Genomic DNA, 13941 nt, shown 5'->3' with positions numbered 1-13941 from the left:
ACCCGAGTTCGAACCCCAAACCTTACATATATTATACATTGTCCCTACCAACCGAGTTAAGTTCACGAGAACAAAGGCCGTGTGTTTTAAGTATACTCATAAAATTACTATGTAAATATGTGTATTTTTCTTTTGAAAGATGTAATTATGTATTTAAATTACTAATATTCAAATATAATCATAATATTCATATAACAAATTTCTTTTAAAAATAATTAATATAACAAATTTGTTGCAAAAAAAGCCCAATAAAACACAAACCCGACCCAAATCACACGCCTATATATAGCACCACTACCCAACTTCTCTCACCTTATAACCTCCAGATCCTTCCACAAACACAATACAAATACCTCTCTCTCTCTTCTTTCTCTCTCTACATATATCTTCATCGCAATTCACAAATTCACAAATCTGAACAAACTCAATTCACCTATAAAATCACCCTCTTTTCAAATCCTTCCCGCTTTCTCCACTCTTTTTCAGACACAAACCCTAATTTTTCTCTCATAAAATCGAGGTTTGTTTTCTTAACAACCCTTGATCTAATTCATCGTACAAAATTCCCCAAATTTTAAATCTGATTCATGAAAATCAATATTTAAATCAAAAAAATTTAATTTGAGAATTCGATTTTGAAAACCCTATTTCAATTGATTTCTGGTTTACCCTCGATTTAATTTTTGATCAAAATTGTTCCTTTTTGTTATGAGATGAAAGTACATAATTGATTATGAACATGGTGTTAAATTTTGATTGATGGGTAGTTTTGCAATTTTAATTGGATTTGAGAAAACCGTTTTAGCCCCAATCGAAATTGTACCTTTTTGTGATGAGATGAACGATAATAATTGATTATGAACATGGTGTTTGATATTTTGTTGATGGGTTGTTTTGTAATGATTGATTAAGTGATTAATCTTAAGTTGTGATTATTATTATTAAGGTTGATGGCTGATCAAGGATTGGAAGGGAGCCAACCTGTGGATCTAGCGAAACATCCTTCTGGGATCGTGCCTACCCTTCAGTGAGTATCTAAATATTAGTGTATATATAAATATTAGCCTTTTGTTCGTTTGATTGAATCATAGTTGGAGGGTTTGCTTTTATGTTTTTGAGATTATAAGTGATTTGAAATTGTTAGTATGAAGCACTAACACAAATATGGACATAGGACATGACATTGACACGTCCACACCGGTAGTTATTTGAGAAAATGACATAATTGAATGTAATCACATGTGTCCGTGTTGTGTGTGCATTATATGCTGATGGTTACCTTGTGATTTTGCATGGAGAAAATGAAGATTGATGATGGATTTACCTGGATTGAGGCTAAAATTTTTATTTGTTAATATTTTTTTTTTTGAAAACTCGTATCCGATTCAAGAATCGACTATTCATTTTATTTGTTAATATTATTCTGTTACATTGCATCAATGGTAATTATTAGTGCATATAGGCAAGTGGCCGTGGGAGAGACTATTATGGTATTGTATTATTGTTTGTATCCTTATTTATGCTTAGCTTTCTTGTCCGGGAAGAGCTGTAATATAGTTGTTGGTCGATGATTTCCCAATGATATTTAGGAAGTCATTAATTATAATAAGCAAAATTATTCGACTAAGCACGCGGTTTAAATGGAATGTGATAGAAAGGTATCATTCAAGCAAAAAGGAAATTTTTTTACCTCAAATATTTTTGACGTTATATGGAAGTAAACAAAAGCGGGAAAGAGTTAACTAGAAAATAAGTTGAACATTGTAGAGATAAAAATATTGTGATTGTGATGTGATGGATGAAAATAAGTTGAACGTATGCTTGAGCTTAGCTTTAGTGCACTTTGTTTACTTCATATTACATTACAATATCTAATACTACCAATGTCTGTTTACTACCAATGTAGTAATTATTATGCTTTTAGTTATTATTTACTTTGAATTCTGGAACATATAATAAATTTGCTTCTTTAATTTTTTTCTATTATTTAATTTAAACTAATTACCAATGTCTGTTTACTTGCAGAAATATTGTTTCAACAGTCAATTTGGACACTAAGTTGGATCTCAAAGCAATTGCACTCCAAGCTCGTAATGCAGAGTACAATCCCAAGGCAAGTTTAATCTCTTGACTGTCAATTTCATTCAAATACATCGATGATATGTGTGAAAGTGTGTGCCTTGCCCATGTTTCCTTTTTCCATTGCTTTGGTTGTGAAAGTGAAAATTAACTTGATGGTTGTACTGTTTCCACTTTTTGAAATTTTTGTGTTTCTTTCTGGAATAGAGATGCTTAGTTGATCTAATTATTAATCACTATTATTTTATATTAATGTCACTTTTGATATCAGTTACTTGTCGTCCTTCTTTTGTTATTCCAAATCAATATTCTGCAAATACAGTTAATATGCGTGTTTTAGTGTTACTGATATTTGTGATGCAATTGTCTGCAGCGTTTTGCTGCTGTCATTATGAGGATCAGAGAACCAAAAACAACTGCACTCATCTTTGCTTCTGGCAAAATGGTATGCTTCTTTGTTGCACTCGCCACCTCTGTCATATAAGTGCTTTTCTTTGTGATTTTAGCATTGTAGTCAAATAAAAAGATTGGAAAGTTCTGTATTGTTTATGCTATTTTTTAGCTGTTTGATTCTCTTTTAGAATCCTGGTAGGAGGAGGGTCATTAGAGACTCTTCTTTTAGCCGTATGTTTATGATGCAGAACTATATTTTTTGTTATTTTAATCATTTAGCACTAGACTTCTAATACTTGATTTGATTCACTCTGTATGGCCATGGTTGGGAGTTTAAAATTTCAGTTTTTTTTCCCTCATGTCCGTAATGTAATGTTCCTTTTACTAAACCAAAATAAATTGATACAGTACATGTGAAGGAATTTTTTTTTTTTTTTTTATGCTGTTCTAATTTTACTGGTATGACTAGGTTTGCACTGGAGCTAAGAGTGAGCAACAGTCTAAATTGGCAGCAAGGAAGGTGTGTTCTTGTTCTTTTATTTGTTAATCTCATTCATGCTATTAATGTCTCTCTAACGGAGGACCTCAAAGTTGATTAGGATGAATAACTATGCCATTTGTGTTGGATTGGAGCCTGCTTATTTTTCAAAATTTACAGCATTTTCTAATTTTGTTTTTCTACTCTTTCTTTCAGTATGCCCGTATCATCCAAAAGCTTGGCTTCAATGCTAGGTTTAAGGTACAAAATCTACCCTTTAAGATTATCTTCACTGAAATTGTTTCATCAACTATAATTGATTTGTGCCGTTTCAGTTTCACAGTAGTACATTAGTAGTACCTTGATTAGTAGTTGATTCCTTTGGCTTTATGCTTCAGGATTTCAAGATTCAGAACATTGTTGGCTCTTGTGATGTCAAGTTCCCAATACGGTTGGAGGGTCTTGCATATTCCCATGGGGCTTTCTCTAGTGTAAGCTATTTTATTTACAGTTATCTTCACACTTCGTGATCGCTTGACGTGATTTGTATGGGGATAAGTATGGTGAAAAGATTTAGGTTTTTTCTGAAAATTTAAACTAAGCTCGTAGTGTTGTAAATAGTGATGCTTGTGTTAGAATGTAGATGATGGAAAGGGCCATATTGCATGTAGAGTTACTTGATTCAAGTCTTTTTATAAGTATTAATGTCTATAAGTTGAAGAAAATATACTGAACTTGCTTATATGGGATGGTAGTATGAACCTGAGCTGTTTCCCGGGTTAATCTACCGTATGAAGAAACCGAAGATAGTCTTGCTAATTTTTGTTTCTGGAAAGATTGTTCTTACAGGAGCCAAGGTAATAATTTTATATACAATCTCCTTTTGTTAATTTTTCCCTCAAAATCATGGTTCACTCGATTTTATGTATACATTTTTTGTATTATCAGGTGAGAGAGGAGACTTATCTAGCCTTTGAGCAAATATACCCTGTGCTCACCGAGTTCAGGAAAAATCAGCAATGGTATGGACATGACTTTATCTATTTTATTGCTGTTTACCATCTATGCTGATTGTCATAATTTCAACGAATCGCCACTATTGAGTTACTGACACTATAATTATTTAATTTTTTTGGCAGATTTTTGTCAAAAAAAGAATTGTTCTTGCAGAGAAGTTCGTCGAATTGTATATAAACCAAGACAAAGGAGATATCCGAATTGGTAACAAGACAAAGGAGATATCTGAATTGATATGTTCTCTGCTTCTGGATTTGATTTTGTTATGTGACAGGACAATTTTGTACTGAATTAACATTTTGAAAAAGATGATTTTGAAGAGGTAGAAGAAAAGAAAAAAAAATGGGGGGAGCTAGATGGAATAACATATTCTGACAGTTATCTCATGAAGTTTTGAACTCATTTAATAGTGTTCCTTACAATTTTGAACTCTTTTAAAATCATGAGTGTTCACCCATTTACTTCTGCATGACAGTAGTGTAGTTGATTAAACAGTAACAAAAACTAGCTCTTTCTTTTTGTAGTATGAACTTTATAGATTGTTTTGTTCTAATTCTTTGTTTAACTTTTAACTTTTCTTTGTACAGTTCTAAATCTGGGATTTGACTTGTAGCTTTTATTGTATAATATTTTAGTGGAGAGAAATGCTCTGAACACTTTCTTTGTAGTACTCTTTAATAGTCACTCTCCTATTGAGTGAAACCATGTGGATCATACACAATAAGCGAGTGTGTTAAGAGAGTATTAGAAAGAGTGTCCATAACACTCCTCCTTCGGTGGATCTTAATTTTCATAGGTTTCATTTCTTATAGGATGAGAGCATGTTATATTAGATGAATTCCGTTCAATGATAATAAAATCAAAACAATTGTAACAAAAAATAAAAACAAACAATATCATGTCAACATTAAACAGGGTGATGGACATGGGGAATGAGCAAGAAACCTTGTTTCCCATGTGTTATAGGCTATGTGATTTGTATAACAAAGGTTGGTAAAACCCTAACCCATGCGTGTGTTGAGCTTTGAGATTTTGATCCATTTCTAGAAAGACATGCAATAAAACGTACCAAGTACATGCAATAAAATGTATCAAAATGTTTAAACCGTTATGAATAACTTGGTATTTTTGGCACCTTCTGGGATCGTCAAGATGTAGGTCTCACCATTTCACTTATTTAGATTATATACAATGTAATTAACTCTTACAATCCACCAACTTTGAATCTTTTATCAAATCAAATAAACCTTTCACGTGACCATTCATATAAAGCATATGGATAAAGTTAACGTTGTTTAGTGTGAACCTTGCTTATTGTTTTTTGAGTTGATCATTGTTCTTTATAATCCAGTAAAATATTATCAAACTCGACCTATATCAAAACCAATGGAGTTTGAGATTGTTTCTTAGTGGGGTTATGTTGGTGTTGATTGAAACATGAAAAGATGATATAAAAATGGAATTGTATGAAATCGAAAATTGTCAATGTTTGGGTGGTGATAACATGGATGGATTAAATTGAGGCTTTTGAATTGGTTGGAGGTTGATAATATATGCAAATGTCTGAGGTTTAAACTCCGGCCACCACAAAAAAAAAATGGTTTAGGTGTCTTGTAAGCACAACCCAATTGATAATTGTAAGGACAATATTAAGTAGAGGTTGAGATTTGAATTTCAGACATTTCATTTTTGCACATTTAAAACGCGTGAACCTCAATCACTAAATTACTAGATAAAAAAAGGTTAGACAAACTTTCAAATGAAAAAATTAATTTATTGTTATTAACAGTCTAAGAATTATCCTCTATCAACCTTCAAAGAAGAGCAAAAAGAGTCAACACAAATCGTATATATAAGCATATAAATAACTATCTTGCAATGGAATCAAATTATTAAAAATATTTATATATTACGGTTATTTTATTAGTATACATCTGTTCCCTTATTGATTAATGAGAAATATACCAGAGATTGTTCACGAAGTAATTGAAATCGATGTAAAACATAATAAACATATTTATTATCCGAGATAAAACATCATCCGACCTTAGCTCAGTTGGTAGAGCGGAGGACTGTAGTTGTTCAACAGATATCCTTAGGTCACTGGTTCGAATCCGGTAGGTCGGAATTTTTTTCCTATTTTTTTTTATGTTTCGGATATTGGAGATATTGGAGACTGGTTCGAATCCGGTAGGTCGGAATTTTTTTCCTATTTTTTTTTATGTTTCGGATATTGGAGATATTGGAGAAATAAAATGTGAGTTGATTCATGAAAACTTCAATATCCCTAGCAAACTTTAAGTTCAAAATCATTACAAAAATTCTATTCTTGCTGATAGGCTTGCTCCAATAATGTCCTCTATCATATCAGAAGAGCAAAGGGGATTTATACAAGGGAGGAATATTAGAGATTGTATATGCACAACTTCAGAGGCTATCAATCTTCTGCAAAAAAGAGCTTTTGGTGGAAATGTGGCTTTTAAAGTGGATATTGCAAAAGCCTTTGACACTTTAGAGTTGAGTTTTTTACTTTCAGTATTAAGAAACTTTGGCTTTAATGAAAATTTTTGTGATTGGATACAGGTTATTTTGGAGTCAGCTAATCTTTCAATTGCCAATAACGGGAAGCAACATGGATTTTTCAAATGTAAGAGAGGAGTGAGACAAGGAGACCCTCTCTCTCCATTTCTATTTTGTTTAGCAGAAGATGTCTTGAGTAGAGGTATCAGAAAACTTGTGGAGCAAGGGAATCTGGAACTCATCAAGGGATCAAGAAATCATTTTGTCCCATCTTACACTCTATATGCAGATGACATTATGGTGTTCTGCAAAGGTAAAACTTCATCTATCCAAGTTTTAAAGGATCTTTTCCTCAGATATGCTGCAGCTTCAGGACAAATAAATGGTTAATCCTGCAAAATGTACCTTGTTTGTTGGGTTAATTTCAAATGCCAGGATATCTCAAATTGCAAATCTCATTGGATTCAATACTGGTTGTTTGCCATTCAATACTGGTAGCTTGTAAAATCAGTTATACAAAGCATGTTAATTCATAGCATATCAGTATATTCATGGCCAAATTCCCTTCTTAAAGACTTAGAGAACAAAGGGGCCAAGGTATATAAAACTGTCGATGTAAAAGAAAATCAAGCATGATTTTTCCATGATGATGGTCACTGAAACACTAACACGTTATCCATTTCAAAAATCAACCAAGCAAATGGAAAGTCATTTATGGAATCAAGAAGATATCAACCCATGACTGAGGAGAATGATATCATAACATCTAATAAATGTCAGAAAAAAAAATAGAAGAACAAAGTCTATGTTTTAGAAAACTATCGAGGCTCACGACATTCAAACTTAGGCTCGGGCTAGCGTGAGCAAGTAACATAGGTCTCTCACGGTGAAAACTGAATCTTGTCCATCAGATATATGAGTATATTATGTAGTGTTCAGGATGTTTTACAGGAAACCTTCTTCAACCGAGTAGAAACAGTGTAACAGTATCCGAAATTAATCACAGATAAATGAGTAGAAAAATAAGTGGGTTGCCACGCATTGACAAAATCTTATCATGTCAGCGACCAGGCTTTTTTAATTGGGTAAGTAATGGACTTGCTGGTTTCTTGATAGTTAATGGGCCTGTTCGCTAGCTGAGAGATAAGATTAGAAATTTGCTACTCGCACTGTCATTGATTGCCTAATAGTTGAAAAATATTTGTGAGATTAAATCACGTTTGACTAGGCGTGTTTAAAACCGAACCAATAAAATAGAAAAACCGCAAACCGGACCAATCCAAATCGAAACCGCAAAAAATGGCACTTGGTTCAGATGTATTCGGATTATTTTTTTACTCAAGTTTGGTTTGCGGTTTTGATTTTACCAATCGAACAAAACCAAACCGCAATATAAAAAAAAAATCTAAATGGAAACTTTAAGAAAATGACATAATTTTCCTCTTGTTAAGTTTCCTTTTTTTTTCTTTAAAAAATATATTTTTGTGGTACTTGAACTCTTAGAGAATGATAAAAAATTCAGTCTTTTGTAATTTTTACAAAATTTAATTATTTTTTGTCCACGTTTAAATCTGGTCTACGTAGTTGGGTACATTGTTCGATGAAAATAAAATTGTAAAGTTGGATGAAATTTAAAACATTACTGAAAATATGTTGTGTTTTATCTTTTTAATTTTATTTTAATGTAGAAAACAAAAAAAATTATCGTATAAGCAAAACTGCAGTAACCAATCCAATCCAAATCGCATCTGTTTGATTTGGTTTTGTTTGGTTCGAATTTTATTTTAAAAGTCAACCGAACCAAATCAAACCGCACACTTTTTCAGCTTACGGTTTGGATGAATTTTAGCCTCAAAATCGAATCAAACCGCACCGCAAACACCCATACGTTTGACATTTTATGCGGGAGTTAACACACTTATGAACATCAATGAGTAAAAGCAAATGGGAGGAGATTAATTTAAAAAATAATATACAGTTAAAAAAACTTGTGGTTGATAATATCGGATTAGAAATTTTTTCCAGTTGTTAACGAGATCATTAACGTACTAAAAATAAGATATATACATAGAATTGTCTATTGATGTATTTTTATATAATTAGTAATATTTTTTTATTAAAGCTTAAAATTGAAACGTAAATGTATTGTCAATTTATGAACTTTAGTTTTTTATTTTTAAGAAAAGTCCTAAGAAGAAGGTTTTTTGATTTTGCATATTGATAAAGCAATAATCAACTTTTTTTGGATACTTTATTTTAAAAAAATAGTAATTAACATAACCGCCATGTTAATATGATATAAAATCTGTTTGTTAATAGGATATGGTCTCATTAACAAAAGTCCTAAGATGAAGGTTTATTTGATTTTGTATATTGCAATTATGAACATTTTTCTTTATTAAGGTAATAATGAACCTTTTCTTAAATTTTAAATAAAAAACAATAGTAACATTGGTAATGTCAATGGGAGATCAAATATGTGTGTTAAACCTGCTTCAATTTTGCTTTCAGAAAAATAAATTTTATTTTATTACTTTATCCAAATACATTTTTGGTTTTATTAAGGCCTTTATTAATTATATATAATGGCATTGAGAATGCAACAAAGCGATTCAGGAAGGGATTCACAAGAAGAATATGATGATAAATTTGTCTGGTTTTATCTAATTAGCTATACCCATTTATTTCAAAATAATACTGAAAAGGCAATTCAAAATAAAAACACGATGAACATTTATATTTCACACAACGGAAAAGGATGAGTTTACATTTATCAACGATCAGATCTGGGTGATAATCACGTCCAACAAGAGGCAAACGACTAAACAAAAACATCATAAAACAAGGATAATAAAAACAAGTTTTCACAAACAGCTTCAAACACCAAATACAGGCTTCACGTAGGCAGCAAAGTTGTAAATCAAACACAGGATTCAGATTAACAACACAAAGATGAAGGCAACAAACACGAAACTCATTGTTATTAACATGATTTTTGCCTGCTCAATCAAAGCTTTGATTTCGCCCACATCGACGACGATCTCTTCCATCCTATCTTCAACAGGCATGATTCTTTCAACGAATGAGTCAATGATCTTGTTACCATCAATGATATCATCAATGACTCCAACGTTTTCAGCACTGTATGAATGATTACAACCACACCCTATTGGATGTGCCCAATCCAAGAAGCCACACTTTCCATCCTTGCAAGAATAGAACAGCTTGAGGGGATTGCGGGTAGTGTTTGCTATCTTAACCTCTGCGAACCTATTACAGTTGCATTTCAACTTCAATTACTGTAAATTACAGGAACGCGCGTACCTAGAGTAGCATGAGTTGGATGAAGTCATTTTTTTGCAGAAAAGACTGAGTTTTTGTAAAATGAAGGAGGGAAGAAGAATGAAAATAGATTGTGTGCAAGGTTGGAGTAGTAGAAGGTTTGTCTTATTATATAGAAGAGAAAGAGTAGTAGAGGTGTGTTGTATAAGTCTTAGTCGATTTAATATTAAAACAAATTGCAGTAACATACATAATACAAAGTCTTATTCCTTCGGGACCTTATTCCTACAAGATGAAAAAGAAAAAAAATATTAAAAACTCTTTCAAAAAAAATTAAAAATTAAAAACAATGCTATTTTTAATTAGTTTAACATTAATTTTATATTGTGGTGAACAATTAAATTTTGGAGAAAATATAACATTTGCACAAAAAAAAAAATTTGGGAAACCAATTTGTTCCTATTTAAATGTAACATTAATTGTTTTTTTACCAATAATATTATTAGTTATTTATTTATGGAAAGAGAAATATATGAAATCAAATATTAAACGAGTAAGGTTATTATAGTAAAAGTAAATATTATCCCATTAAAAGTAGTAGCATTTAATAATTGTTTTGGTTTGTGCTAAATGTCAAAACGTGACAATTTGAAAAGGAACAGAGTTCTCGGATTAAGATTCATAAGGTTTACGTGAAGATCATCAAGTATTTCACTGAGAAGAGTTTATCGGATTAAGATTCATGAGGTTTACCTGAAGAACACGAAGTATTTTGATGAGAAGAGGTAATCAGATTAAGATTCATAAGGTTTACGTGAAGATCATCAAGTATTTCACTGAGAAGAGGTAATCCGATTAAGATTCATGAGGTTTACGTGAAGATCATCAAGTATTTCACTGAGAAGAGGTAATCGGATTAAGATTCATAAGGTTTACCTGAAGATCATGAAGTCTTTTGATGAGAAGAGGTAATCCGATTAAGATTCATAAGGTTTACCTGAAGATCATGAAGTCTTTTGATGAGAAGAGGTAATCAGATTAAGATTCATAAGGTTTACTTGAATATCGTGAAGTATTTTGATGAGAAGAGTGAAGGTGAGAAAAACACAAGAAGGGGGGTTGAATTGTGTTTTGAAAAAAAATTCTTCGTTTCTCCTAAAACTGAACACACTTGATCAGAAGCTAAGTGAGACAGCTTCTGAAGTGGTAATCAGAATCTAAATGCAGCGGAATAAAACAGAGAGAGAGAAGAAGAACGACACAAAACAATTATATTGGTTCCTTCCACAATCCGGAAGTAGTCCAGTCCCCCTTGCAGAGGTGCTCACAATACAAATCAGATACAGACTCAATGACTTAAGAATTTCTAAGATATGACTTTAAGACACAGAAATTCTAAGTGAATGCAGAACAATTTCAGCAGAGGTTTGGCACTTGTAATAATGTTGTGAGTATTTCGTTCAGCATTACCAAAACTCTAAGTCTTCACTCCTTTATATAGAGGTGTGAAAGAGACGTTGTGAAATTGCCAGCACATCAAAGAGTCGTTGTTGAAGCTTGATCTTTCACCAATGATCTTTTGCCTGATTTGGTTGTTGTCCTATGAAGAACCAATTTGAAATCCATTCCTTATCCAAAGGAACATCTATGCAGGCGAAGCCGTATTCTGGAGCTGTTTTCTTGTCTTGTAGTGTGGACACAAAACAGAGTAGTGGAGAAGGTGGTTGTACAGTTCGTACAATAGTACAATGTCAACGCTTTCGTCCAAATTGCAAGCACATGCCTTCAAACACCTTTGAAATGACCGTTGCAATGTTCCACTAATTTTCTGCTATGTTTTCGAATCCAATAGACAGCTTTTGCAGTGTTGATTCTTCAATCTTTGAATCTTTTGCAAATCCAGTTGATCTTAAGCTTCTGGTGAAATGACTTCTGATGAGGCAGCTTCTGATGATGCAGCTTCTGATAACGTGGCTTCTGATAACGCAGCTTCTGATAATGTGGCTTCTGGACCTCTTGTCTTCAGGAGCACTATTCTTCAGAAGCACTATATTAATCTTCAGGAGCGGCTTTTCTTCAGGAGCGCTTTTTCTCTTCAGGAGCGAGTTGCCTTCAGGAGCACTAAGCTTCAATCTTGTTGATTCCTTTTGCTCTTTATTTGCTCATTCAGAACCAATAAATGATGTAACCTTTTAATTATTGTCCTGTACACTTGAACAAATATTAGCTAGTCCAATTTACAATTTTTAATACCTTGTTATCATCAAAACTCTTTAAGGTTCATTGTTAAACACATTTTGTTCCAACAAAGAGTTTATCTAATTAAGATTCATAAGGTTTACCTGAAGATCATGAAGTATTTTGATGAGAAGAGTTTATCGGATTAAGCTTCATAAGGTTTACCTGAAGATCATGAAGTATTTTGATGAGAAGAGTTTATCGGATTAAGCTTCATAAGGTTTACCAGATGATCATGAAGTCTTTTGATGAGAAGAGGTAATCAGATTAAGATTCATAAGGTTTACCTGAAGATCATGAAGAATTTTGATGAGAAGAGTTTATCGGATTAAGATTCATAAGGTTTACCTGAAGGTCATGAAGTATTTTGATGAGAAGAGTTTATCGGATTAAGATTCATAAGGTTTACCTGAAGATCATCAAGTCTTTTGATGAGAAGAGGTAATCAGATTAAGATTCATAAGGTTTACCTGAAGATCATGAAGTATTTTGATGAGAAGAGTTTATCAGATTAAGATTCATAAGGTTTACCTAAAGATCATGAAGTATTTTGATGAGAAGAGTTTATCGAATTAAGCTTCATAAGGTTTACCTGAAGATCATGAAGTATTTTGATGAGAAGAGTTTATCGGATTAAGATTCATAAGGTTTACCTGAAGATCATGAAGTCTTTTGATGAGAAGAGGTAAACGGATTAAGATTCATAAGGTTTACCTGAAGATCATAAAGTATTTCACTGAAGACTTCATGTTCTTCAGGTAAACCTTATGAATCTTAATCTGATTACCTCTTCTTAGTGAAATACTTGATGATCTTCACGTAAACCTTATGAATCTTAATCCGATAAACTCTTCTCAGTGAAATACTTCATGATCTTCACATAAACCTTATGAATCTTAATCTGATTACCTCTTCTCATCAAAATACTTCATGTTCTTCAGGTAAACCTTATGAATCTTAAGGTAAACCTTATGAATCTTAATCCGATTACCTCTTCTCATCAAAATACTTCATGTTCTTCAGGTAAACCTTATGAATCTTAATCCGTAAACCTTATGAATCTTAATCCAATTACCTCTTCTCAGTGAAATACTTGATGATCTTCACGTAAACCTTATGAATCTTAATCTGATAAACTCTTCTCATCAAAATACTTGATGATCTTCACGTAAACCTTATGAATCATAATCCGATAAACTCTTTTTATCAAACCTTTATCCTTTTAATCTGATATTTAATTAATATGCAATTCATTTCATGTTAATATTCTTTCAAAAATTGAAAAGTTTAACAAAAAATTATACTACTAAACTTACAAAATACCCAATTTTATAGGGTACCGAATACATAATTAACCCACTTAATAAATTAATTTGTTTTTTTAAAGACCATTTAATAAATTAATTTGTTTTTTTATAGACCATTTAATAAATTAATATTTGCAAGAAGAAATTATTACGTAATTTGTATATACGTAGTGATGAGAAGATTTTAACCAAGATATTACTACCTAATGTAAAGACTTGGTGACGAGAAGCATTCAACCAAGTTGAAAACAGCTACTATCCATTACCATAACTAGGACACGACATGATCATCACATCATTGATATACGGCCTGCTTTGTAGTCTTTTACTGACTGAAAACTTATGTATACTGCATGTAGCCTTCCCACGTGTACAGAGGTACACAATATGAGATCGTATTCCAAAAGAACATCAAATCGAAGAAATGTGTGAGTACTCTTTTCCCAAATCAAGTTAAGATAATATTACCATCCCTTCTCACCCCATTAGCGTACACACACGTGGCCCATAAAAATGTCAATTTTCTTTTATAAACACAGAAGAAAATACAACTTCTATAACAAAAAAGATAATAAGAGACTATAAATTTTTTTACGTGTAATATGACGTGAATTTTTTCTATAATAA

General features: G+C 32.1%; 2 protein-coding genes and 1 non-coding gene across 3 annotated transcripts; all 3 read left to right on the top strand.

Moving 5' to 3' along the window:
- Positions 1–310: 310 nt before the first annotated feature.
- Positions 311–4520, top strand: LOC146927382 (TATA-box-binding protein-like). Its single transcript, XM_085700660.1, has 10 exons — positions 311–520; positions 947–1027; positions 2026–2113; positions 2453–2524; positions 2942–2992; positions 3167–3211; positions 3349–3441; positions 3706–3807; positions 3899–3972; positions 4090–4520. Coding segments are annotated over exons 2-10 (603 nt in total). The 5' UTR covers positions 311–520; positions 947–950; the 3' UTR covers positions 4091–4520.
- A 1488-nt stretch (positions 4521–6008) lies between these two features.
- TRNAY-GUA (transfer RNA tyrosine (anticodon GUA)) lies at positions 6009–6094 on the top strand. Its single transcript is given in 2 exon segments — positions 6009–6045; positions 6059–6094. It is a non-coding gene; the product is annotated as a tRNA-Tyr (tRNA).
- Positions 6095–6319: 225 nt separating this feature from the next.
- On the top strand, positions 6320–6877 carry LOC146927380 (secreted RxLR effector protein 78-like). The gene has a single exon (XM_085707066.1). The coding sequence runs from the start codon at positions 6320–6322 to the stop codon at positions 6875–6877; it is 558 nt and encodes a 185-aa protein (XP_085563192.1).
- The last annotated feature ends 7064 nt before the right edge of the window (positions 6878–13941 follow it).

The sequence above is a fragment of the Medicago sativa genome, chromosome 4, assembly GCF_051527215.1.
Source record: "Medicago sativa cultivar Bolivia chromosome 4, Bolivia_mono, whole genome shotgun sequence".
In the NCBI taxonomy this organism is placed as follows: Eukaryota; Viridiplantae; Streptophyta; class Magnoliopsida; order Fabales; family Fabaceae; genus Medicago; species Medicago sativa.
The sequence above is the reverse complement of the archived record's forward strand: the minus strand, read 5'-3'. Positions and strand labels throughout refer to the sequence as shown.

What these genes read in the sequence shown, in the direction of transcription:
- LOC146927382 (XM_085700660.1), top strand. Translation starts at nt 951, where the DNA reads ATGGCTGATCAAGGATTGGAAGGGAGCCAACCTGTGGATCTAGCGAAA. An exon ending in GGGATCGTGCCTACCCTTCA is followed by an intron (nt 1,028 to 2,025) that starts GTGAGTATCTAA and finishes GTTTACTTGCAG; the next exon opens with AAATATTGTTTCAACAGTCA. An exon ending in TCTTTGCTTCTGGCAAAATG is followed by an intron (nt 2,525 to 2,941) that starts GTATGCTTCTTT and finishes TGGTATGACTAG; the next exon opens with GTTTGCACTGGAGCTAAGAG.
- LOC146927380 (XM_085707066.1), top strand. Translation starts at nt 6,320, where the DNA reads ATGTCCTCTATCATATCAGAAGAGCAAAGGGGATTTATACAAGGGAGG.